The 22836-nt window shown below is 38.6% G+C and overlaps 1 protein-coding gene across 2 annotated transcripts; it reads right to left on the bottom strand.

Moving 5' to 3' along the window:
- Window positions 1–3956: 3956 nt before the first annotated feature.
- Window positions 3957–22201, bottom strand: LOC117515321 (G/T mismatch-specific thymine DNA glycosylase-like). 2 transcript variants are annotated; one of them, XM_034175818.1, is made up of 11 exons: window positions 22059–22200; window positions 20761–20831; window positions 19291–19457; window positions 17130–17422; window positions 16952–17021; window positions 16208–16343; window positions 15930–16012; window positions 15754–15848; window positions 12222–12393; window positions 5933–6079; window positions 3957–5165 (listed from the first exon to the last, which is right to left on the bottom strand). In XM_034175818.1, exons 2-11 carry the CDS (start codon window positions 20814–20816, stop codon window positions 5044–5046), a joined length of 1341 nt encoding a protein of 446 aa, XP_034031709.1. In that variant the 5' UTR covers window positions 20817–20831; window positions 22059–22200; the 3' UTR covers window positions 3957–5043. The 2 variants fall into 2 exon arrangements, with proteins under 2 accessions (XP_034031709.1, XP_034031710.1); XM_034175819.1 differs by lacking the exon at window positions 20761–20831 and having other exon boundaries at window positions 3958–5165; window positions 22059–22201.
- Window positions 22202–22836: the final 635 nt, after the last annotated feature.

The following is a 22836-nucleotide window of genomic DNA, read 5'->3' as shown; positions in this document are numbered from 1 at the left end:
TCATGTACGCTATCTTCGCCCTGTCGAACGGGAACGTAGATGACATCAGCTCAAAATGGAGTTCACACTGTGTAATGAATGGATGAACGTCTCCTGATTCCCCTGAGAATCGTTCGGGTGGGGAGAGCTGGTTACACATCACTGGGTTATAATCGGGTGACGGTGTCTCTGGAGCTGGACCCGGAAGTGGATGAGCAGATGCTTCGGTTCGGGACGGCAGTGGGTGTGGCACGTCCAAACGGCTCAGGAGCTGGCTCACCTGCGTGCTGAGGGATGAGAGGAGCAGGTTTGGATAATTCACTGATGCTGGTATGAAGAACGAATAATTTGTCTTCATGCTGCGCCAGATGGTGAACTTGTGCGCGCAGCGCCAGACGAGTGTGATCTGAATCCACTGTGTCCATTGTTGGCGAGATTGTTCTGACGGGCCAGACGGCACCAAGTGATCGGACACAAATGCAGGATTCAGGTCTCAGCTTCACAGAGTTTAATGTCAGGACTTGCGTGAGTCGGTACACAAAAAGACAGTCCAAAAATAGCAACAGTAACCGAAGCATTTGGCAGAGACAGGTTCCAGAAACAGGTCGATACACGAAAAAGCAAAAACAGGACTGTGGAAAAACTCTGAAGACAAACCCTCGAATGAGGCACAAGGCACAACAATCTCGCAAGTGAAAGAGGAAGCAGGTTTGACTAATAAAGGGGATGTGATCAGGGTAAATGCACTGCAGTTGTGAGAGGAAAGATCCAGAAAGAGGCGTGGCCACAGGAAGGGCAGACAGGAGGGAAACGCCCAACACCAAACAACACAAAAGAAATCCAGCCACCAAAACCTCAGTGCAAAACTAAATGCAAACCCAAAGCAATAAACAATAACCACCACCACCCCCACCACAGACCCAATCATGACATCTATATGCTGATGATATCATACTTTATCTCCAAGAACCCTCAAAATCACTACAAGAAGTATTTAAATTGATCACTATGTTCTCACAACTATCAGATTACTCTATTAATTGGTCAAAATCAATGATACTTCCTTTAACTGAGGATTCATGGAATCCTTCACCCCAAGATACCTAGGCATACCTACTAGTACCTAGGCATAAACATCTCTTCTAAATTAGGAGAGCTGGCCCATTTGAACTTCGTCCCACTCACGGACAAAATCTGTAACGATTTGAAACAATGGAACAACCTCCCCATCTCCCTATTAGGACAAATAGCAACTATCATAATGAAAATATTACAAATTAATCATCTGTTTTCAATGATTCCATTCAAACTCTGTCAATTTGTTTCAGTCTTTAGATTCGGCCATTTCAAAGTTTTACTGGAAAAATAAAAAAGCTAAAATTAGTCTAGCTACTCTTCTGAAAAATACATCTCAAGGGGGTCTGGAAGCACCAAATTTTCTACATTACTATCTGGCTAATCAGATACAATACTTGATAAAATGGATTCATCCTGATCCAGTCCACAGCTCCTGGATTGAATTAGAACAGTTAGAATGTAACAACATCAAACTCTCAGATTTACCCTTTATTACTACTTCTATTAAACGCCATAAATGTTTTAAAAATCCGTTGATTTATTCCACTTTGACTGCCTGGTGGAAAACTTTAGAAATTACAAACTCACTAATGGAAATCTGTACAGATGCTCCTATTTGACACAACCCAGACTTCAAGATTAATAAAGCAGCTCTTTATATCAGCACATGAGAACAGAAAGGAATCACACACCTTCATCACCTCTTTCATAATAACAGGCTTGTGCCATTTAATAACTTGATGCAGAGGTTTGGAATTATAGGAGGAAATTTTATTCATTACCATCAAGTAAAGCATGCAGTGATGGCAAAACTCCAGATGCTTCAGTGCCCACCAGAACCATCCACATTAGTGACAGACGTCAAGAACCTCCTCCCAATAAAGAAAACCATATCTAAGGTATATAAGTTAATATCATGTGTGGACACTGCTTTACATTTACCCAGTTTAAAATGGGGGGGTTCCTCCTCACCTCTGACCCTGACCACTGGACACAGATTTGTAAAAACACATTTTCAATGACAAAAAATACCAACTTACAACTCATCCAATACAAAGCTCTTCATAGAACACACATTACACAATATAAGATGTATAAAATGGGCTACTCAGACTCTGATGTTTGCTCACAGTGTGAGCTAAACACCACTGATACCTATTTTCATGCCATTTGGCTTTGCTCACCTGTCCAGTGTTTTTGGTCCAAAGTCACTGAAAAACTGTTCTCCATCTTGGGATATAGAATTCCCTTATCTCCTAATTTATGTTTACTTGGAGACACTACAATTATTGAACTACTAACAGTCTAAAACTATACTTGTAGCACTGACTATTGCCAAAAAAAAAACAATTTTGAATTGGAAAAATAAACAATCAATCAGTATTAATCACTGGTCAAACCTCCTCTTCGAATATATATCAATGGAAAGAATAGCTGCTTTATTAAGAAGCCAATTACCAGAATTTAATGAAACATGGTCTTTATTCGTCAACTCATTAAATTTGAATTGCCAGGGACCACTGATCCATGATACCTGGTATGCGATACTACAAACTCAAAACTATTATGTTCAAACTGCTTTTTTAGCAATCCTGTGAATCACTAAACTAGTATTTAGTTGTATAATCAGTCTTTCATGATTTCTTCACATCTGCGAGGCATTAATTTTGTTGGTTTGGAACCAAGATTTTGCTCGTTTACTAGTGTGCTTGGGGTCATTGTCTTGTTGAAACACCCATTTCAAGGGCATGTCCTCTTCAGCACAAGGCATCATGATCTCTCCAAGTATTTTGACATATACAAACTGATCCATGATACCTGGTAGGCGATATATAGGCCCAACACCATAGTAGGAGAAACATGCCCATATCATGATGCTTGCACCACCATGCTTCACTGTCTTCACTGTGAACTGTGGCTTGAATTCAGAGTTTGGGGGTCATCTCACAAACTGTCTGCGGCCCTTGGACCCAAAAAGAACAATTTTACTCTCATCAGTCCACAAAATATTCCATTTCTCTTTAGGCCAGTTGATATGCTCTTTGGCAAATTGTAACCTCTTCTGCACATCTTTTATTACAGAGGGACTTTGCGGGGGATTCTTGCAAATAAATTAGCTTCACACAGGCGTCTTCTAACTGTCACAGCACTTACAGGTAACTCCAGACTTCTTTGATCATCCTGGAGCTGATCAATGGGTGAGCCTTTGCCATTCCGGTTATTCTTCTATCCATTTTGATGATTCTTTTCCATTTTCTTCCACGCGTCTCTGGTTTTTTTGTCCATTTTAAAGCATTGGAGATCATTGTAGATGAACAGCCTATAATTTTTTACACCTGCGTATAAGTTTCCCCTCTCCAAACAACTTTATAATCAAACTACGCTGTTCTTCTGAACAATGTCTTGAACATCCCATTTTCCTCAGGCTTTCAAAGAAAAACGCATGTTCAACAGGTGCTGGCTTCATCCTTAAATAGGGGACACCTGATTCACACTTGTTTGTTCCACAAAATTGATGAACTCACTGACTGAATGCCACACTACTATTATTGTGAACACCCCCTTTTCTACTTAGAAAAGGTGGTGAAAATTTAGTAAGGTATATCTTATTATATTCCAATTCTAAGGTGGAACTATGCTAGTATACTATGGTATATCGAAATACCTAAAAAGGAAGAGTAAAATAGAAGAGTAGAGCCACTTAGGTGCCTGGTCTTGAAAAGCAGGGATGGTAGGTTGAAAATATGGATAATTTTGACCCTGTGTGGATTAGACAAAATCCAAAATAAATTAAAGGTTTTGCAGACAGTTCCTGTTTTTTTAATGTTTTTGATGATGTATGCCATACAATCATTCCATGCTGGTAAAAGAACAGGTCAAAGACGCCATTAAAAATCCAAAATTTCCATGACATTCATGCCCAAGATGAACATACGTATGTTTATAAAAAAAAATAAAAAAAAAATTCTGACCACAACTGTAAATCAAACAGTGAGTTAGTTGACTAATCACTGCGAGCCTCTTCCACCCCTCTATACCCAGCATACGCCTGCAGACTCCACGGTTACAAACATGGGGAGGAATAACAAAAACAATCCGGACACATTACCAGGTCACGTGTTTGCCAGCAATTGTAAAAAAAAAAAAACAAAACAAAAAAAAACTCAAAATGTGACCCTTTGGGAGCAATCTGGAAGCCCTGGATGTGCATGCACACATCGTGATGACTATGCTGAAATGACATATCGTGCACCCCTAGTACCTGCTGTACTCTATGAAAAGATAAAGTGGACCATAAAAACAACTAATTCAGAAAAAAAAAAAATTTTAATAGACAAATGTTTCAGAAAATAAAAATTGCATAAGCAAACAATTTGAAAATTCTATAAACAAACAAACAAAATACAAGGAAAAAAAAAAACTAAAGATGACACCATAAAGTTAAAATATGACCTGCTTGAGTTTTACAGCTCAGTACTGAAAGGCTGTGGATTCTAATGTCCACAATGAGTCATCAAGTGTCAACTGCATTGTGGTCAGTTCATAGCACCATGAATATAAACCGTTAATGCTCACTAACTCTCACTGCTTACACACACTCACAACTGTTCAGTCCACCTTAAAAAAGTAACCACAGAGAATTAAGTCTACTGTAAATACAGTAGACAAGAATGTTCACAATTACTGCATGACTGTGCAGTATGGTACAGTACAAAGAGGTTAAAATACATGACCTTCTCCAAGGACAGTCAAGCATCAAGTCCCTGATTTGACATATGTAAAAAGACTGCCATGAAGGAATCATATAGGCATTCATGTCTAACACAACCAGAAACTAAATAAAAATAATAACAATAATAAATGCAGGAATACTCTGCAAAATCTGTCCACTATGTGTGAGTGCGTTCCACTCACTAAAGGGAGGGGGATCTAAAACTTGATAAAACCACAGAGGGACAGTCACACAGGAAGACCAAAGCCTTTTCTTCATATGCTTGTGTCCTTCGGTCCACTGATGTCTGGGATCTGATCTGCAAAGGACTGAGTCATCCACTGTCCATCTGGAAGCTGACCCTCTGCCGACTGTGACGTGGTCGCTTCTACGCTTTCTAAAAAGGGTAAACACACAGATTTTAACATGTTAAAGCTTTGAACACACAAATATTCACTGAACCTAATTTTACATCTTTATATTAGACAGAACTTTATTAATCCCTTGCGAAGACTCCCTCAGGGAAACTGAGGTTCCAGCAGCATTAGACAACAGCACACAGGGTAAGAAGCACACAGAGTAGCTACAGTACAGGAAAAGTAAGAAACACTCTGCAAAATGCAAATGCTAATATAAATACCAGAAATACTGCTCGTTACTGGTTTACTGGCTACTACTGCTCCTCTCCTTCCCGTCCTCTGTCTTCCTGATACTCCTCCTCCCCCTGAGTGAGGAGTTGTACAGTCTGATGACCTGAGGGACAAAGAAGCCCTTCAGTCTGTTGGTTCTGCACTTGGGAAGGAGCAGGCTGTGGCTGAAAGGCTCCTCTGGTTGCTGATGACAGTGTGGAGAAGCTGACTGACATTGTCCATAATAATATCCAGCAGTTTGTCCAATGTTCTTTTCTCTGCCACCGTCACCAGAGAGTCCAGCTTCATGACAACCACAGATCCAGCCGGCCTGATCAGTTTATCCAGCCTGGATGTGTCCTTCTTGGATTTGCAATAAAACAATAAAAATGCACAAAGGAACAATGGGATGAATACGTCTTATAGTCTTGGATCAACAAATTTGCTTTGCAACACGATCCTGAATAATTGCTATCTTGCTGATTCCACATGTTCAGTGTCTGTCTGTATCTCCGGTGCAGCTGTGTTTAGTTACCTGAAGTTTCAACAGATGAAAAGGTACAGTGACCATTGGTCTGGCTCTGAGCCCCTTTGGGTCCCCTCTCCGTATATGCTCCACCATAGGCGTCTTCATAACCAGGATCGTACTGCTCCTCCTTTATCGCCAGCCTCTTAGCATCCTCTGTATATTGAACAAGGAAACACAAAAATTCATGTCAAACACGTCCCCACTTAACAGACAAAACTGAAGGCAAGAATTAATGAGGCAACACAAAGACACCAAATCAACCCAATGATACAGGTTTCGCTGCCAATTTTTTAAGTGTTCTTCATCAAGAACTTTAGGACACTAAAAGCTGACAATTATTTAATTCTGACATCCAATTTTTATATTTTGTATATTTATGTTATATATTTTGTATATTTTATATTTATGTGACAAAGCAAGATTTTACTGTCATGGCACAAGGTATTTAAGTAGGGATTGTATTGTTAACAAAAAACACAACAGGACCAGTAAACACCAGGTCCCATTGCGCCCATTACTAATTTGGGTGGAAAGAAACTTGAACCCAAAACAGATGCCATCTTCAAAGTATTCCAAAATGTTCCCTGTGCTAGGATCATGATTTTAGTTTTGACTTGGTGTTAATTTCTCAGTTCACTTTCTAGAAACAAGCAACTACTTCTGTATCTTGGATCAAAGTCATTTGACAGTGGAGGTCAAAACAAAGGGTTAGATAAAGCTGCAGACCTTCCATTGTAATTTTGTACCTGTCAGGTACAAAGTCCAGGCGTCTCCCAAGTCCGGATGGGAGACGCCGCCAAAGGTGGTTGAGAATGACAGGGCTAAAGGTCCCGCGGGACTTCAAATTCCAGACAGACAAGCAGCTGCTGGCCAACCAACCAGACATACTGGTGGTTGACAAGGGAAAGAAGACCACAGTTGTGATTAGGGCTGAAACGATTAGTCAAGTAACTCGAATAATTCGATTACAAAAAATGTTTGAGGCAAATTCTGTGCCTCAAAGCTTTGCTTAATGTTGTAGTACATATGCCAGGCCTGTGTGTGGCGGTGTAATGTCCCCAGAAAAAAAAAACAAGACGAGCGCATGCCCATAAACCATGTAAAAGGTAATCCAAAAGCTACCGCTTTCCAAAGTGACACACAGAGTAAAATAAAGCCTTTTAAGAGAAAGAAGGTCCACGCTGATCATCTGAAATAGACTGTGCATTTAAAGCGAAGCAGTGTGTTTGTCTATCTTTAAAAAAGACATGGCCCACTCTACGTGGGGAGTGACTCACCCGGCGGAGGCTGCTGTCTGAGTGCTCAGAGCCCCCTCACACCGGGCAAGCCACAGCTCCATCCCTGGCCACACTGACAGTTTCTGAAAGATCCTCTCAGCAAAAGTCCACTCTTTCTTCTGTGTTTTGCTCAGACTCGCATTGAGTGTTTCACTTTTTAATTTTTGCTTTTTTTGGGCAACACACAACGCTTCACAAACACTGTAACTTAAATAAAATAATAATAATAATAATAACAACAAAACTGACTGCGAGGCTTGCATATTCAACCTCCAGTTGAAATGCATCTGCTGAATTGCAGAGAAGAGGGATTTAAAAAAAAAATGAATGCAGGGACCCAGTCCACCAACCTTTAAAAAAAAAATTTAAAAATGGTAAAATTTTACAAGTTGGGGAACTAAACAAAACAGAAACCACATCCCATCGCCACTTCAGCAAAATGTCAACACTGGTGCAGCAACATTGTGCCATTGCTTAGTGAGAGCCCTGTACTATTGATGATGTTTAAAAACGCAAGCAAAAGTACTTTTTATCTGATTACTTGATTAATTGCCAGAATAATCGACAGAATACTCGATTACTAAAGTAATCAATAGCTGCAGCCCCAGTTGTGCTCAATGTGGTGATCCCAGCTGACAGCAACATTAGAAAGAAGGAGAATGAGAAAATAGAGATGTACCAAGGACTGAAGGAGCAACTGGAGCAGATGTGGAAGGTAAAGTCCAAAGTAGTCCCAGTGGTAATAGGAGCACTAGGAACTGTAACCCCCAATTTGGAAGAGTGGCCTCCAGCAGATTACAGGCACAACATCAGAGCTCTCTGTCCAGAAAAGTGCAGTCCTAGGAACAACTATGATACAGCACCAAACCCTCAAACTCCCAGGCCTCTGGTAGAGGACTCGAGGTTGAGGAACATACACCTTGCCAAGTCTGTTATACGTATGTGTGCTTATCTCTGCCTATGCATATACAGATCAATTCTTTAAATGGGTAAGTGCACATCAAGATTTGGTAAATGACCTAGAATACGCTATACCACATTACAATTATCTAAAGACAAAGGAGGAATGTCACTGACGAAAGTAAAATAATATTTTTATGCTTCACAATTGCGACAGGTAATCTACTGATGTAACAAAGGTCATGCAGCTTGATGGAAAGACACTGAAGTTTCTACATTGAAAGACCCAATTCAAACATGTATCGAGAAAAGAGAGCCCCAATTTACACAAAAGAGGAGTATAATGCGAACCAATTATATCCTCTACTTTAGAGATATGATTTATGATTTTTTAGTTGTATGATTTTTTTTTTCTTTGTGGATCATGAGATGATGTCATCACGTGCAGCAAGGATCGCCTGGTGTATGTGGTAAATGAGACATTAAGGAGGGACTGTGACTTTTCCAAGTTGTGGCGCAAAGACGAGACACGTTTTTTTTGGTGGGTTGGAATCACCTTTTTCAAACAAAAAAAATTTATTCACATAAAACTGATGCTTGAGTTTGAAAAGCACTCTAATTCCAGAGAGGACATTTTTGACAGACATTTTATTTTTGAATGTGAGTTTCAAGTCGTTTCCCCACTGGGCAATGATCCTGGGACTTAGATTGTTATACAGCATGCTTTGATAGGGAAATTAGTTCATTTAGTGGTTACCTACTAAATAAATGGAAATGACACAGACATTTTTGTAAAAACTGGTATACGTAATTAGAGTTCTGCTGGTAAACAAATGGCGCTATCAAACCAAATGACCGTTGCTGCTGATAGACCAGTAGTAGTTATCCATGTATGGCAATCTAAACATTGTTGGTCATTTCCACCTTGTCATTAAACCAAACTTTATCTTTAACATCCACTTATGTACACTGATTGTAAAACAGCCCAGAGGAATTTTTACAACCCCTATCAATAATTATGGAATCACCGGCCTCGGAGGATGTTCATTCAGTTGTTTAATTTTGTAGAAAAAAAAGCAGATCACAAACATGACACAAAACTAAAGTCATTTCAAATGGCAACTTTCTGGCTTTAAGAAACACTATAAGAAATCATGAAAAAAAAATTGTGGCAGTCAGTAACGGTTACTTTTTTAGACCAAGCAGAGGGAAAAAAATATGGAATCACTCAATTCTGAGGAATAAATTATGGAATCACCCTGTAAATTTTCATCCCCAAAACTAACACCTGCATCAGATCAGATCTGCTTGTTAGTCTGCATCTAAAAAGGAGTGATCACACCTTGGAGAGCTGTTGCACCAAGTGGACTGACATGAATCATGGCTCCAACACGAGAGATGTCAATTGAAACAAAGGAGAGGATTATCAAACTCTTAAAAGAGGGTAAATCATCATGCAATGTTGCAAAAGATGTTGGTTGTTCACAGTCAGCTGTGTCTAAACTCTGGACCAAATACAAACAACATGGGAAGGTTGTTAAAGGCAAACATACTGGTAGACCAAGGAAGACATCAAAGCGTCAAGACAGAAAACTTAAAGCAATATGTCTCAAAAATCGAAAATGCACAACAAAACAAATGAGGAACGAATGGGAGGAAACTGGAGTCAACGTCTGTGACCGAACTGTAAGAAACCGCCTAAAGGAAATGGGATTTACATACAGAAAAGCTAAACAAAAGCCATCATTAACACCAAAACAGAAAAAAAACAAGGTTACAATGGGCTAAGGAAGAGCAATCGTGGACTGTGGATGACTGGATGAAAGTCATATTCAGTGATGAATCTCGAATCTGCATTGGGCAAGGTGATGATGCTGGAACTTTTGTTTGGTGCCGTTCCAATGAGATTTATAAAGATGACTGCCTGAAGAGAACATGTAAATTTCCACAGTCATTGATGATATGGGGCTGCATGTCAGGTAAAGGCACTGGGGAGATGGCTGTCATTACATCATCAATAAATGCACAAGTTTACGTTGATATTTTGGACACTTTTCTTATCCCATCAATTGAAAGGATGTTTGGGGATGATGAAATCATTTTTCAAGATGATAATGCATCTTGCCATAGAGCACAAACTGTGAAAACATTCCTTGCAAAAAGACACATAGGGTCAATGTCATGGCCTGCAAATAGTCCGGATCTTAATCCAATTGAAAATCTTTGGTGGAAGTTGGAGAAAATTTTCCATGACAAGGCTCCAACCTGCAAAGCTGATCTGGCAACAGCAATCAGAGAAAGTTGGAGCTAGATTGATGAAGAGTACTGTTTGTCACTCATTAAGTCCATGCCTCAGAGACTGCAAGCTGTTATAAAAGCCAGAGGTGGTGCAACAAAATACTAGTGATGCGTTGGAGCGTTCTTTTGTTTTTCATGATTCCATAATTTTTTCCTCAGAATTGAATGATTCCATATTTTTTCCCTCTGCTTGGTCTAAAAAAGAAACCGTTACTGACTGACTGCCACAATTTTTTTCCTGATTTCTTATAGTGTTTCTTAAAGCCAGAAAGTTGCCATTTGAAATGACTTTAGTTTTGTGTCATGTCTGTGATCTGCTTTTTTTCTACAAAATTAAACAACTGAATGAACATCCTCCGAGGCCGGTGATTCCATAATTTTTGCCAGGGGTTGTAATAACAATTGGGAATCATTTTAAAATAATTAATGTATGCTGAATTCAATCAGCCCTGTTCCAATCTCACAATTTTGAGCACTTCCTATAATACTTTTTAAAACATATCTTCTGCGATATCTGAAATACATATGTGAAAATAGTGTGAAAAGCTAATTCCAAATATCAAATAACCTGATATGGTGTTTGACAGATACATGGAAGAAATGATCAAGGCTTCAATGAGAACACAGCCCACCAAAGCAGCTCAAATGATCAGATGGCATGTGGATGGTTGAGATGTACCTCTTCTGGTCTAATTTTCTGTTGCTGGCTGATAATAAAGTAAATCTAGCACATTTATTATCTGAGGAACTGCATTCACAGGCGCCCCAGGAAAAAGAAATTATCCTTGCCAGGGGATTTAGAGAGGAGCTCAAGGTCAAGTCATCAAATAGTAGAACTGATCTGACACCTCTGAAATCCACACATGAAGAAGAAGACACAAGGTTGGTGCTGGATCATGTCAACAGCCAGTTGTTGACAGTTGATGTGTTTTCCATGGACCTTGCTAATCACATGCTTCTGGGTTCCCATTTTGTACATATACAAAGTGCATACCTCTTTGTAAGAAGTGTCCACTTCAGCGCATGCACAAGAAGCACATGTAAGAAGTAACAGCACACAGCGGTGAAGCTGTATTTAAACTACCACAAGGCTCAACAACATCCTTGCTTTCCCCACCACCTACTTTGAGAATCGCACCAAAGACTCATCATGGAAGGTCTTGAGAGAACTCCATGAATTCCTGAAGACGTTTGGTATTGGTGAACTCACAGAGACGTCACATCATGAAAAGGGGTCACCAATATGTGACATGAGGGTCAATTTTTTTTTTTTTATTTATTTAAAAAAAGGTGGGGTAATGAGGATTTGCTATTTTAAATATTCTAAAAGTTCTGTTTAATTTTGTCTGAGTCTCTTCCATTAACCTGTTTAATAGGAATCCTTTGATTTTCATGATTGATAAACTGATTTTTGAAAGTAATATGAAATACTATATTGAAATAATAATATAATGTAACATTAAAGAATTTAAGAAAGCATGGTGTATATATGCCTGACCATGTTGGATGAATGTCAATCTTTTTCTTTAAAAAAAAAAAAACGATTTGTGTATCTCTTTGTATCTCAATGTCAACCATGTCTTAAATGTACAGTTTGTCTGTTAAAACTATGTAAGAGTAAGTACACCTCTTTGTACATCCCACCTTCAAAAACAGCCTCATATGACCATCCATGGAAAATCTACTTAAGCTCCCAGTTTCCTGTTGGAATACAAACGTCCTATGGACACTGCACTAATCAAAGCTGATGTGAGAACAACAGAAGGAAGATTCAGAGGAGAAAGAGGAAAAAAACAGTTACAATAATCATTTGTTCTTACCCTTGGCCAATTCAAGGTCAAAGGAGTATTTAACCTCCTGGATATCTGTGCTTCTTTGGACACCCTTTAGCTGATCCCTGAGTTCTCTCAGTTTGATGTAGAAGTGGACTTTGTCTTGAGCACGTGGAAACTGAGCACAGCGAGCGCTGGATGAAGGCATCAAATACAGAGCCTGTGCAAGAGAAACAACTGTCATTTATTTAAAGACAAAAACCACAAATGAAAGAACTTAACCACAACACATATTTTAATGTCCCATCAATAACAGAATTATTACATGATCACATACAGAGTGTCTGACCAGTACTAAGCATTGTCCAGTGGAGACAGTCTACAGAAATCTAGGTCAAAATGCATTTTATTCATATTTATTTATTCATATTAAAATGTCAAGAGAACATCTTTACATGCCTGGAGGTGTTCAGCTTCAATATCATAGATATCACAGATACCGCAGATTTAAATATGACAGCAGCAATACACTGAACAAAAATATAAACGTAATGCTTTTGCTCCCATTTCTCAACAGCTGACCTCAAAGCTCTAAAACATTTTCTATGTACACAAGAGACCTATTTGTCGCAAATATTGTTCACAAATCTGTCTAAATCTGTGTTAGTGAGCACTTCTTTGCTGAGATAATCCATCCCACCTCACATGTGTGGCACATCAAGATGCTGATTACTGCACAGGTGTGCCTTAAGTCCCTTTCACACTGGGCCAACAAAGAGTTGCGTAATGCCGCATAACGACTATGCCAAGCTTATGCAGCCCTACGTGGCAAATGCACTTGTAAGAGCTACAACAATTAACTGATTAATAATCCACTATTAAATTAATCACAAACTTCTTTAGTAAGTGATTAATCATTTTGAGTCCTTTTTGGGTAAAATGTTCAAATTCTCTGATTTAAAGGTTTGTTTTAATGTGAATATTTTGTTTTCTTCTTCTTTTTTTTTTTTTTTTTACTAGTTTCTTTGCTCCTATCTGAATATTTTTAAATAGAATATTTTGGGTTGCAGACAAGACATTTGTGGATGACACTTCACCATTTTCTCAAATTTTATGGCTGAAACACTTGATTGATTGATTGGAAATGAATTAATGAAAAATTGTAAATTATGAAAATGAAAGTAACTGTTAATTGCATCCTTAGTACTGGAAGAAAATAAAAATCTGCATTTAAACTCTACAATACAAGTCTGCGCAAACAAGAAAATGCATTCATCAAAACACTTAATGTGCTGGTGATGTCTCAACAAAATTAATTTGTGCCATTTTTATGAAAGCAAGTAAACTATGTAATTGACTATTCCATAAAGTCTGATGTTAGTATGAATTGTATTTCCTGTGAGCAGATGTTTAATTAAATACACCCAACTATGCCAAGCTTATGCACCCCTATGTGGTAATATGCTGAGGGGCAAAGGGGTCCGCAAAATGGATGCAAAAAATGAAACGTTAAAATTTTTTATTTGCAGACTTGTCAGCCTGGAGCACGGACGCAGTGCTCGACGCAAGTCTACACAACACTCCACTACTGTATGTAAATCTACACAACACTGCGCTACTGTACACCAAGCCTCTGCAATTGTACACAATCTTACGCCAGGGTTAAAAATCCTTTTCGGTTTTTTATGAGTACATACCTGCATTGCTAGATTTTTATTCATCCAACTGGACTTTGCTGGCAGTGACGCTTCAAAACCACAGAAGAGGCAGGCTGGCCAAGCTTCAACATCCACTAACTCCTCAAGGACAGATCACCAGCGAGAGGACATGCCCATGCCCATGCCCACTCCTCCTAGATGGATCGCCAATGAGAGGACATGTCCACCGTCCACTCCTCACAGATGGATTGTGCATGTGACCGCAGCTGCAGCTCTTTCGCCTCCAAGTTCTCTCACAATTGTGGCACGTTAAAGCCCATTAACGGAGCAATCATGAGCAAGAGGACATGTCCACATTCATGTCCACTCCTCACGGGCCAACTGCCAGCAAGAGGACATGTCCATATTCACTCCTCATGGACGGATAGTGTGCGCGATCGCCTGCTGCAGCTCTGTGCTGCTTTCACCTTCTTACGTTCTCTCACAATTGTGGCACGTTAAATAAAATCCATTAACTCCTGGAAATAATGTATTCTGACTTTTACCAATGTATCTAATCCATCTGCATAGCCAGGCAGTCTGTGACAGCATCATGGAGCCAAGCATCTCCCCCTGCATGCAAGGTTTTTTCCCCCCTCTGTCTCCCCGCGCGCAACTTATGCAGCCATTCCTACATATTAGATACACAGCACAATGCAACTCTACGCAAAACCAGTCAGTATCTGGTGTGACCACCATTTGCCTCACGCAGTGCAACACATCTCCTTTGCATAGAGTTGATCAGCAGCCAGAAACCATCGAATGTGAGCATTTGCCCACTCAAGTCGGTTATGACGGTGAACTTCAGTCAGGGCGAGACCCCATTGAGGATGAGGAACATGCAGATGAGTTTCCCTGAGATATTTTGTGACAGTTTGTGCAGAAATTCTTTGGTTCTGCAAATCAATTGTTGCAGCAGCTGTCCGGGTGGCTGGTATCAGATGATCTTGGAGGTGAACATGCTGGATGTGGAGGTCCTGAGCTGGTGGTCTGTGGCTGTGAGGTCAGTTGGACGTACTGCCAAATTCTCTGAACTTCTTTTGGAGACGGCTTATGGTAGAGAAACGAACATTTAATTCATGAGCAACAGCTCTGGTGAACATTCCTGCAGTCAGCATGCCAATTGCACGCTCCCTCAAAACTTGCAACATCTGTGGCATTGTGATAAATCTGAACATTTCAGAGTGGCCTTTTATTGTGGCCAGCCTAAGACACAATAATCATGCTGTCTAATCAGCATCTTGTTATGCCACACCTGTGAGGTGGGATGAATTGCCTCAGCAAAGGAGAACTGCTCACTAACACAGATTTAGACAGATTTGTGAACAATATTTGAGAGAAATAGGTCTTTTGTGTATACAGAAAATGTTTTAGATGTTTGAGTTCAGCTCATGAAAAATGGGACCAAAAACAAGTGTTGCATTTATATTTTTGTTCAGTGTACTAATGAGTACTACAGGTAATACTCATGAATAACATTCAGATTATATTATTATGCTTAGTGTTTTTTCTTAGTGTTTGTTATTTTGAGTTTTGTAATCTGCAATTTATTTAATTACCAAATTATTTAGTTATTTAATTACCTTAATAACTGAGCTATGTTGTACTCTATATTTTATTCTACAGCAATTTATTGTTACCTAGCTAAACAACAATTATAATTGTACTGGATTGTTGTACCAGAAATCCTCTGTTGGAAAAAGCAAGAAAGGCAAATATTTCAAAATTATTCAAAAGTATATTGTTTCATGTAAAAAGGAAATCCACTATTTTTAATGTTTCCTGTATAACATCTGCAGCAATTACTTACAGTGGAAAGAGACATTAAAACAAATAATTGACTTTCATCATTCCTGGAAGAACTATTAAAACAATGTGCTCACCACTTCACAGTCTGGTATTTTGTGAGGCTGCAACCCAAATTCAAGAGTCTTTGGTTTTTTACCAAACAGTTCTCTGCAGAACATTTCAAAGATGCCTAAAGAGAAGACAAATACATCTTAGTTTTCTTGAAGAACATCATTCGATAAACATCATCCTGAAATGTGTACATGCTTACATTTTCCATTGAAAACAGCAATGAGAGGCTTGTAATTCTTCAGCTTCTCCACGAGAATTTTGCTTCCTTCACGCAACTCTTTGCTGTCGAACAACAAAGAAAAAGAAAACTGTTTCAGTGTAATGGCATCTCAGGCCACTACAGGAGACTGTAACAAGCTCTGCTGTTCCTTCCACTATACATCACCCTTTCAATGAAATTAAATGAAAGCAGTCCAACTAAGAAGACCCCCCCCCCCCCCCCCCCCAAAAAAAAAAAAAAACCTCTTGTGAGTTTACCTTGAGAGGTCTTTGCTCCCTGGTGTTGCCCTGGCCACCATGTTTGTGAAGCCCATTTTATATTTGACAGGCAGAGTGGAGTCGTGCATGTGGTTGAGCTGCTCTTCAGTAAATCCAGACAGAAATAAGCACTTCCCTGAAAAGAAAAGGTGAATATAAGTCACCCTGCCTCAGACTTACTCCAAGATCAGAAGGCTTGAGATCTGAGTGTGACAACATCTGAACTTATTATTCTCTACTGTTAAGAGATATATTCAGTAGATTATATCACCAATGATATTCCTAAGGAAACATCCACTCAATTTTTAACAATCTGCATAAAATTATCCGCAGCATACTTTTCCAACATGCTTCAACTGAATCAAGTGAGCAGAAACTCTACAGCACACAGGTTTTAGGAGGCATGTGTGGTCCTATGGTAAAGTGACACAAATTTTCTGGTAAAACTAAAGAAACCCGAGTACATTTTTGTGTTAAGAGCTGTGATTTCTTCTTCTGATCAAGCAACTCCTATCAAACCATTAGTTTGAAAGTAGTAGCACCCCATAGCTGCATCACATGCAACTGTATGCGTGGACATCACAGAGGACCAAAAATCATCAAGAGGGTCGAAGAATATTAGCAGTGACTGCTGATGTACACAAAACACTAAATGAATGCTGTAAGTTCCGGTGAAATCCTGGTTGGACCAAATGTGAGAAGACTCGACTTTTATTACCCACATATTCTGTTGTGTTAACTTACAAAAGTGGTTTCCAGGACCAGGAAACCATCGTCCAATGTAAGCTGCCATCAGCCCTGGATTGATACCAATCTGGGGTGGGGGAGACAGTGTTTGTTTAAAAGCTTACACAAACACACATACGCTGCTATGAGAACTGTGTTTGATTCCCTTGTACAACAGCTGAACATGGACTCTTACAATAACATAGTCCAAGTTGTAGTCCAGCAAGTCTGGAAGAGTTTTTTTCATGACTTCTTCCTCTGTCATTCCCTTGAAGCGATCCACTTTCCTCTTCACCTTCTTGAAGGTCTCATCAATCTTCTCCTGTTTACCCTCTATCTGACCTTGACTGTCCTTTTTGGGTTTAGGTCCTGGTTTTGCTTTAGGTGCATTTGGGTCTTTAGGCTGCTTTGGCACCTTAGGGGTTTTGGGTGGTTTCAGTGCTCCAGGTTCCTTGGGTTGAGCTTGTCTTCCTCTCTTTTTTGGTGGAGCTAGAAGAAGAGTTAAAAAAAAAAGCTGTTGTGAAAAGAAGTAGCTGTCACAACACTGACAAGCCTGTGAAATTTGTTGATCTTGTATGATATAGATTATCTCTTGCTCATGTTGCTCAAACATTCCTCAGTGATGTCCACTTTTTGAAGTGCTTGTCAACTTTAATGCATTTAAACTATTATAAAACACTAATTAAGTAATTAAGTCCTATATAGGCCCTGAGGCATATGGGTGTCATTTTTTATCTCCAGATACCTGAGCATGAATAGGATGAGAGGCTACAACTCACCCAATCCATCTCACATTACTTCCCTAGCCAAGGGCGGGACCCATTTACAGTTGGGTGGACTGGGACAATGCAGATTAAGTGTCACTGACCAAGGATGCAGTCAGGTAATACGAGCATGAATTTAAGCCACATCTACATGTTGGTAACCCAGCTCTGTCACCACTGAGCTGCTCACTCAATCACTTATTTTCAACCACTTACTCCCATTAAGGGTCACGGGGCCACTGAGTGACACAATCCGCAAAATAATTTGCATAAAAAGAAAAGTAATTGCATTCCACAAACTATAATTTTGTTTTTCTCTATAATGAGAAAGACGTTGCTGTTTGCAAAGGCTCATCCAGTTTTACAATGTTTAAATCTGAAGAAGCAACTTACACCTTCCAAATCCAGGATTATTACAAGCAAAACATGTTATTTTCAATATAATTGGTGATATTGGTGACATGGTAATATTTTCAAAAAAAGGCATCAGAGGGAATTACCTTGCACATGCACATAAGAAATATGTTTGTCAAACTACAGTCATAGATAGAATACAGGTTGGACTTGTTCATCTGCTTCCACGTTATTTTTGCAGTCTCTCTCTCTCTCTCACACACACACACACACACACACACACACACACACACACACACAACACACACACACACACACACACACACACACACACACACACACAACACACACACACCACACACACACAACACACACACACACACACACACACCACACACACACACACACACAACTATTATTATTAAATGGTAAATGGACTGCATTTATATAGCGCTTTTCCATCTGAATCAGACGCTCAAGCGCTTTACAATTATGCCTCACATTCACCCCGATGTCAGGGTGTTATTTTTATCCAGCACTACTGTTACCATGCAGGGTAATAACTACTGACATTAAGTACCAATAACAATATTAGGGCTACTGCATCTAGTCATTTAACATATCTTTCTGCAGGTTGAAAGAACAATTGAAGTGTGCAAATTAATAACTCCTTGTATGCAGCTACATATACAGTTTACAATGATTTCATCTGAAAATAATTTGATTTTTAATTGACTGATTTGATGGTCAAAGTGCCCGAGAAGGATTTTTCTTCAGACACGACAAGGAATTTTCAGACGTCGCTTTACAAAATCAGGAGGCTTTATGTGGATAATTTTCTTCAGGAATTGATGATGAATCCACTAAAACAAACAGGTAAGACTTTATATTTACTTTGTGTGTGAATTTACGCCGCATGAGGACCGCAGCTGTCACCCAATCAATGCAATGATGTATTTCGACTTATGAGAAAGCCTGTAAAAATCCATAAATTAGCCACATCATTGTTTAAGCCGCAGTGTTCAAAGCGTGTGAAAAAAGTAGCGGTTTATAGTCCAGAAATTATGGAATTACACAATACATGGCAATGTAATGTGCTCCATCATTTAGGGACTTTTGTAAATTACATTGGATTAAGTTATTTGTCATTTCATTGCAAATGAAGAAATTTAACCAGAAGCATCAAGGATTAACTCATCTACGCAGAAAGAGATTGATCATAAAATTGTATCATATTACGTTTGGTCAGATTGGCAGGCACTTGCTGCTCCATCATGGATTCAGGATTAGCCGTGTGTGCCATGGCTTGCTGTCCTGTCTCTCTCTCGAGGCAGTGAAACTGATGGTTGGGGTTGAAGCCTGAATACTGGGCTTGAAGAGCCTGAAACTGTTGTGCAGATTGAATCCTGTGGTTAAAGGAAAAAAATACCATTAAAGATGGAAGTAAAAGTTAACACAGTAAGACAGTGGCAGACAAATGCACTTGTAAGAGCTACAACAATTAACTGATTAGTAATCCACTATTAAATTAATCACAAACTATTTTAGTAAGTGATTACACCTAACTGATTGATTGGAAATGAATTAATTAATGAAAAATGGTTAATTATGAAAATGAAAGTAACTGTTAATTGCATCCTTAGTACTGGAAGAAAATAATCTGCATTTAATCTCTACAATACAAAAGTATCTGAGCAAACAAGAAAATGCATTCATCAAAACAATGTGCTGGTGATGTCTCAACAAAATTAATTTGTGCCATTTTATGAAAGCAAGTAAACTATGTAATTGACTATTCCATAAAGACTGATGTTAGTATGAATTGTATTTCCTGTGAGCAGATGTTTAATTAAATACACTTGATTGATTAGCAAATGAAGTGTTGATTTCTGTGGCACCATATTGCTCAAAGATTGATACTTTACCATTTTGAACAATAATAGTAGCTATGTAGACTAAACATTAACTACATTAGGTAAAACCAATGAACAATAATGCTTCTCATCTTTTATCTGAATGAGTATCTTTCAAAATCATAGATTAGTGTGGACAAAAACATGGTACATTCAATTATTTAAAGATATGATAGAACTATTTTCATTTGTACGACCTTAGTAAAGAAATTTAACTTGATCAGCCCAATGAATATACTCACAACTGGTGCCATATAACTAATCTGAATGTCATTTTATTTATTTAACCTAAGATGTACAAGTAATTGGGCAATACCAGTATTACAGTCACCAAAACTATGATGCAATGTCATGAAATGAATTACACAACACAGTTAATACCAATAGTCTATACTAATACTTTAAGACAAAATGTACTGTGCAGTGTACAACTGATTTTATAAGCATTGACAGGTTTCATTATTTAAAACAAAATGAACAACATCAGATAAATGACCTTTTCCTGGTCACTGACCATGTATTTCTAAATGAATATGAATCCAACAACAATGAAACTTCCCATGAAAAGATCTACATTATCCAACCTTATTCTAATACTAACTCATAATAAAATGGCATGGAGACAAAGTCACCAGTTCATGATGGACAAGTCAAATGATGAAAACAATGGTGAAAATGAAATTTTAAAAAAGATAGCAGCATATGATTTCATTTCTTGTGTGTCACAGTTGTTCATCAAAGGCTTGACATATTCTGACTCCAGGAAATATACATTGTAGTGAGGACAAAAACTCACCACTGCTGAAGATATTCTGGGGAGACAGGCAGTGATCCATTCAGCTTTTCTTCCATCTTTGGGTGGTTTAACTTTGTTAAATAAATAAAAATTCATGCTCAAAACAAAATCAATATTCATGTTGAGATGGTGTACATGTGGTTTACAATATCAAGTCAGGATGCACCGATCCACTATCAGTGCTGATACCGGCCATATTAAATAGCTGACGTATCAGTCACCCCAGTTTTTCAGTCAATATCAAATTAAAATTCACCTTTTCACAGTGACATTTGGTACCAATATGTGTGGCAATGCCCATCAAGATTTATCCATACCCTAGTCTGAAGGCAGGAACAGCGGGGTAAAGAGAAAGGACGTGCATGTGTGTGGGTTTGTATAATTGTAAAATTATTTCATGCCAACTGAATTTAATATTTTTACCCTGCAAGAAAAACGTTGCAATTTGGTACCCTTGCAGTACTGACCTTCAGAACCCAAAACCAAATTCAAATAAATCAAATTTATAGCAAATTAAAACCATGAAAGGGAACAAGCAGGTATAGAAAATGAATGAATGAATGAATGAATAAAATACGTAATATTTTCTTCCAAATTAATTTAAACTGTCATCAACGGCCAATGCAATGCCACACATTTCACCTGGCTGCGGCAGACAGATGGTTATTTTAAAATGTGACCGGTTTTCTACCTGGGTGGTTGCCATCCAGGAAGGTGTCCTGGATGCAGCTAACCGTGATACCACGCTCCCAGACTTGACTTGTCATCAAATTAGCTGACAATTATTTTCCTGTTATTCGAATCCAGGGATTCAAAATATGGAAGACTCAGATCGGTGCATCTTTGGCATGTGACATGATGTGCAAAAGCATTGTAGACAAACTGAAAAACAAATGATGAATCAAAAATGAATAAATAAATCTTAGTGGTGATTCCGTGTAATAAGAGTTAGTCATAGTTACATCTCGGGGCACCTGCTAAATTTGGATTTTTTTTTTTTCCGAATTGGCAGCCCCCAGCTGCCAATTAATCAGTAGCACACTACCATTTTATAAAGCTTTCCGAGACAATGCACAAAAATTTAAATCGGGGTTTTTAAGGATTTTTCATTCATATATATATATATATATAAGTATTGAATTGCACAGCTAACAGCTACAACAGCGGTGCTAACGCTATGGTAGCCAACAGCTAGCGAGTCAGCTAGGCTAACATGGATGGATAGTTTCGTTTCCAGGGGGATTTATCTAACGAGAATGTTGGAAAAAATACATCCGTGCTATTAAACTTAAACGTACCTGTCGTGGTTGTGCCTGAAATACGATCGCTGTGTTCGGGTGACTCTTGTATTTCTAGTTATTCCGTTGTTCTAGCTAAATTACTGGAGCTGCCGCAGAAACAACAAGACTTTCCCGGTCAACTTTGACATCGGAAGATACCAAGCGTGCAATTTAGGGATGTAGATTACAAATACCTTTAAGGCCTATTAAGAAACATAGCTCTAAATAAACTATTACACGGCGTTTCATATTTACGCTGGCTTTTAAACAAACATATTGAACATCGATACACTGAGTACACGACACACAACAAAATCGCAAAGCGTAAAACTGATACCCCAACTTAATATTGGTATAAGCAACACGACTTTTAACTCCGCGAGGTTGGTTTCTATTGGTTGTTGGTGTGTGAGAAACGTGTTCTTTGTTGCGTCAATCATGAGAGAGAGAGAGAGAGAGAGAGAGAGAGAGAGAGAGAGAGAGAGAGAGAGAGAGAGAGAGAGAGACACACACCTACCTACCTTTGGGCAAATATTTAGTTCAGTATATATATATATATATAGAGAGAGAGAGAGAGAGAGAGAGAGAGAGAGAGAGAGAGAGAGAGAGAGAGAGAGAGAGAGAGAGAGAGAGAGAGACCTAAGTCGTTTGGGCAAATATTTAGTTCAGTATATATATATATATATATATATATATATATATATATATATATATATATATATATATATATATATATATATATTTGAGACCTAAGTTGTTTGGGCAAATAAAGAGTTATTTTGATCAAATATGGTTA

Source organism: Thalassophryne amazonica, chromosome 8, assembly GCF_902500255.1.
Source record: "Thalassophryne amazonica chromosome 8, fThaAma1.1, whole genome shotgun sequence".
NCBI lineage: Eukaryota > Metazoa > Chordata > Actinopteri > Batrachoidiformes > Batrachoididae > Thalassophryne > Thalassophryne amazonica.
Note: the sequence above shows the minus strand (reverse complement) of the source record. Positions and strands in the feature narration are given on the sequence as shown.

What these genes read in the sequence shown, in the direction of transcription:
- LOC117515321 (XM_034175818.1), bottom strand. Translation starts at nt 20,816, where the DNA reads ATGGAAGAAAAGCTGAATGGATCACTGCCTGTCTCCCCAGAATATCTT. An exon ending in CCAGAATATCTTCAGCAGTG is followed by an intron (nt 19,458 to 20,760) that starts GTGAGTTTTTGT and finishes CTTTAACCACAG; the next exon opens with GATTCAATCTGCACAACAGT. An exon ending in TGGTCCTGGAAACCACTTTT is followed by an intron (nt 16,344 to 16,951) that starts GTAAGTTAACAC and finishes TTTTCTTTTCAG; the next exon opens with GGAAGTGCTTATTTCTGTCT.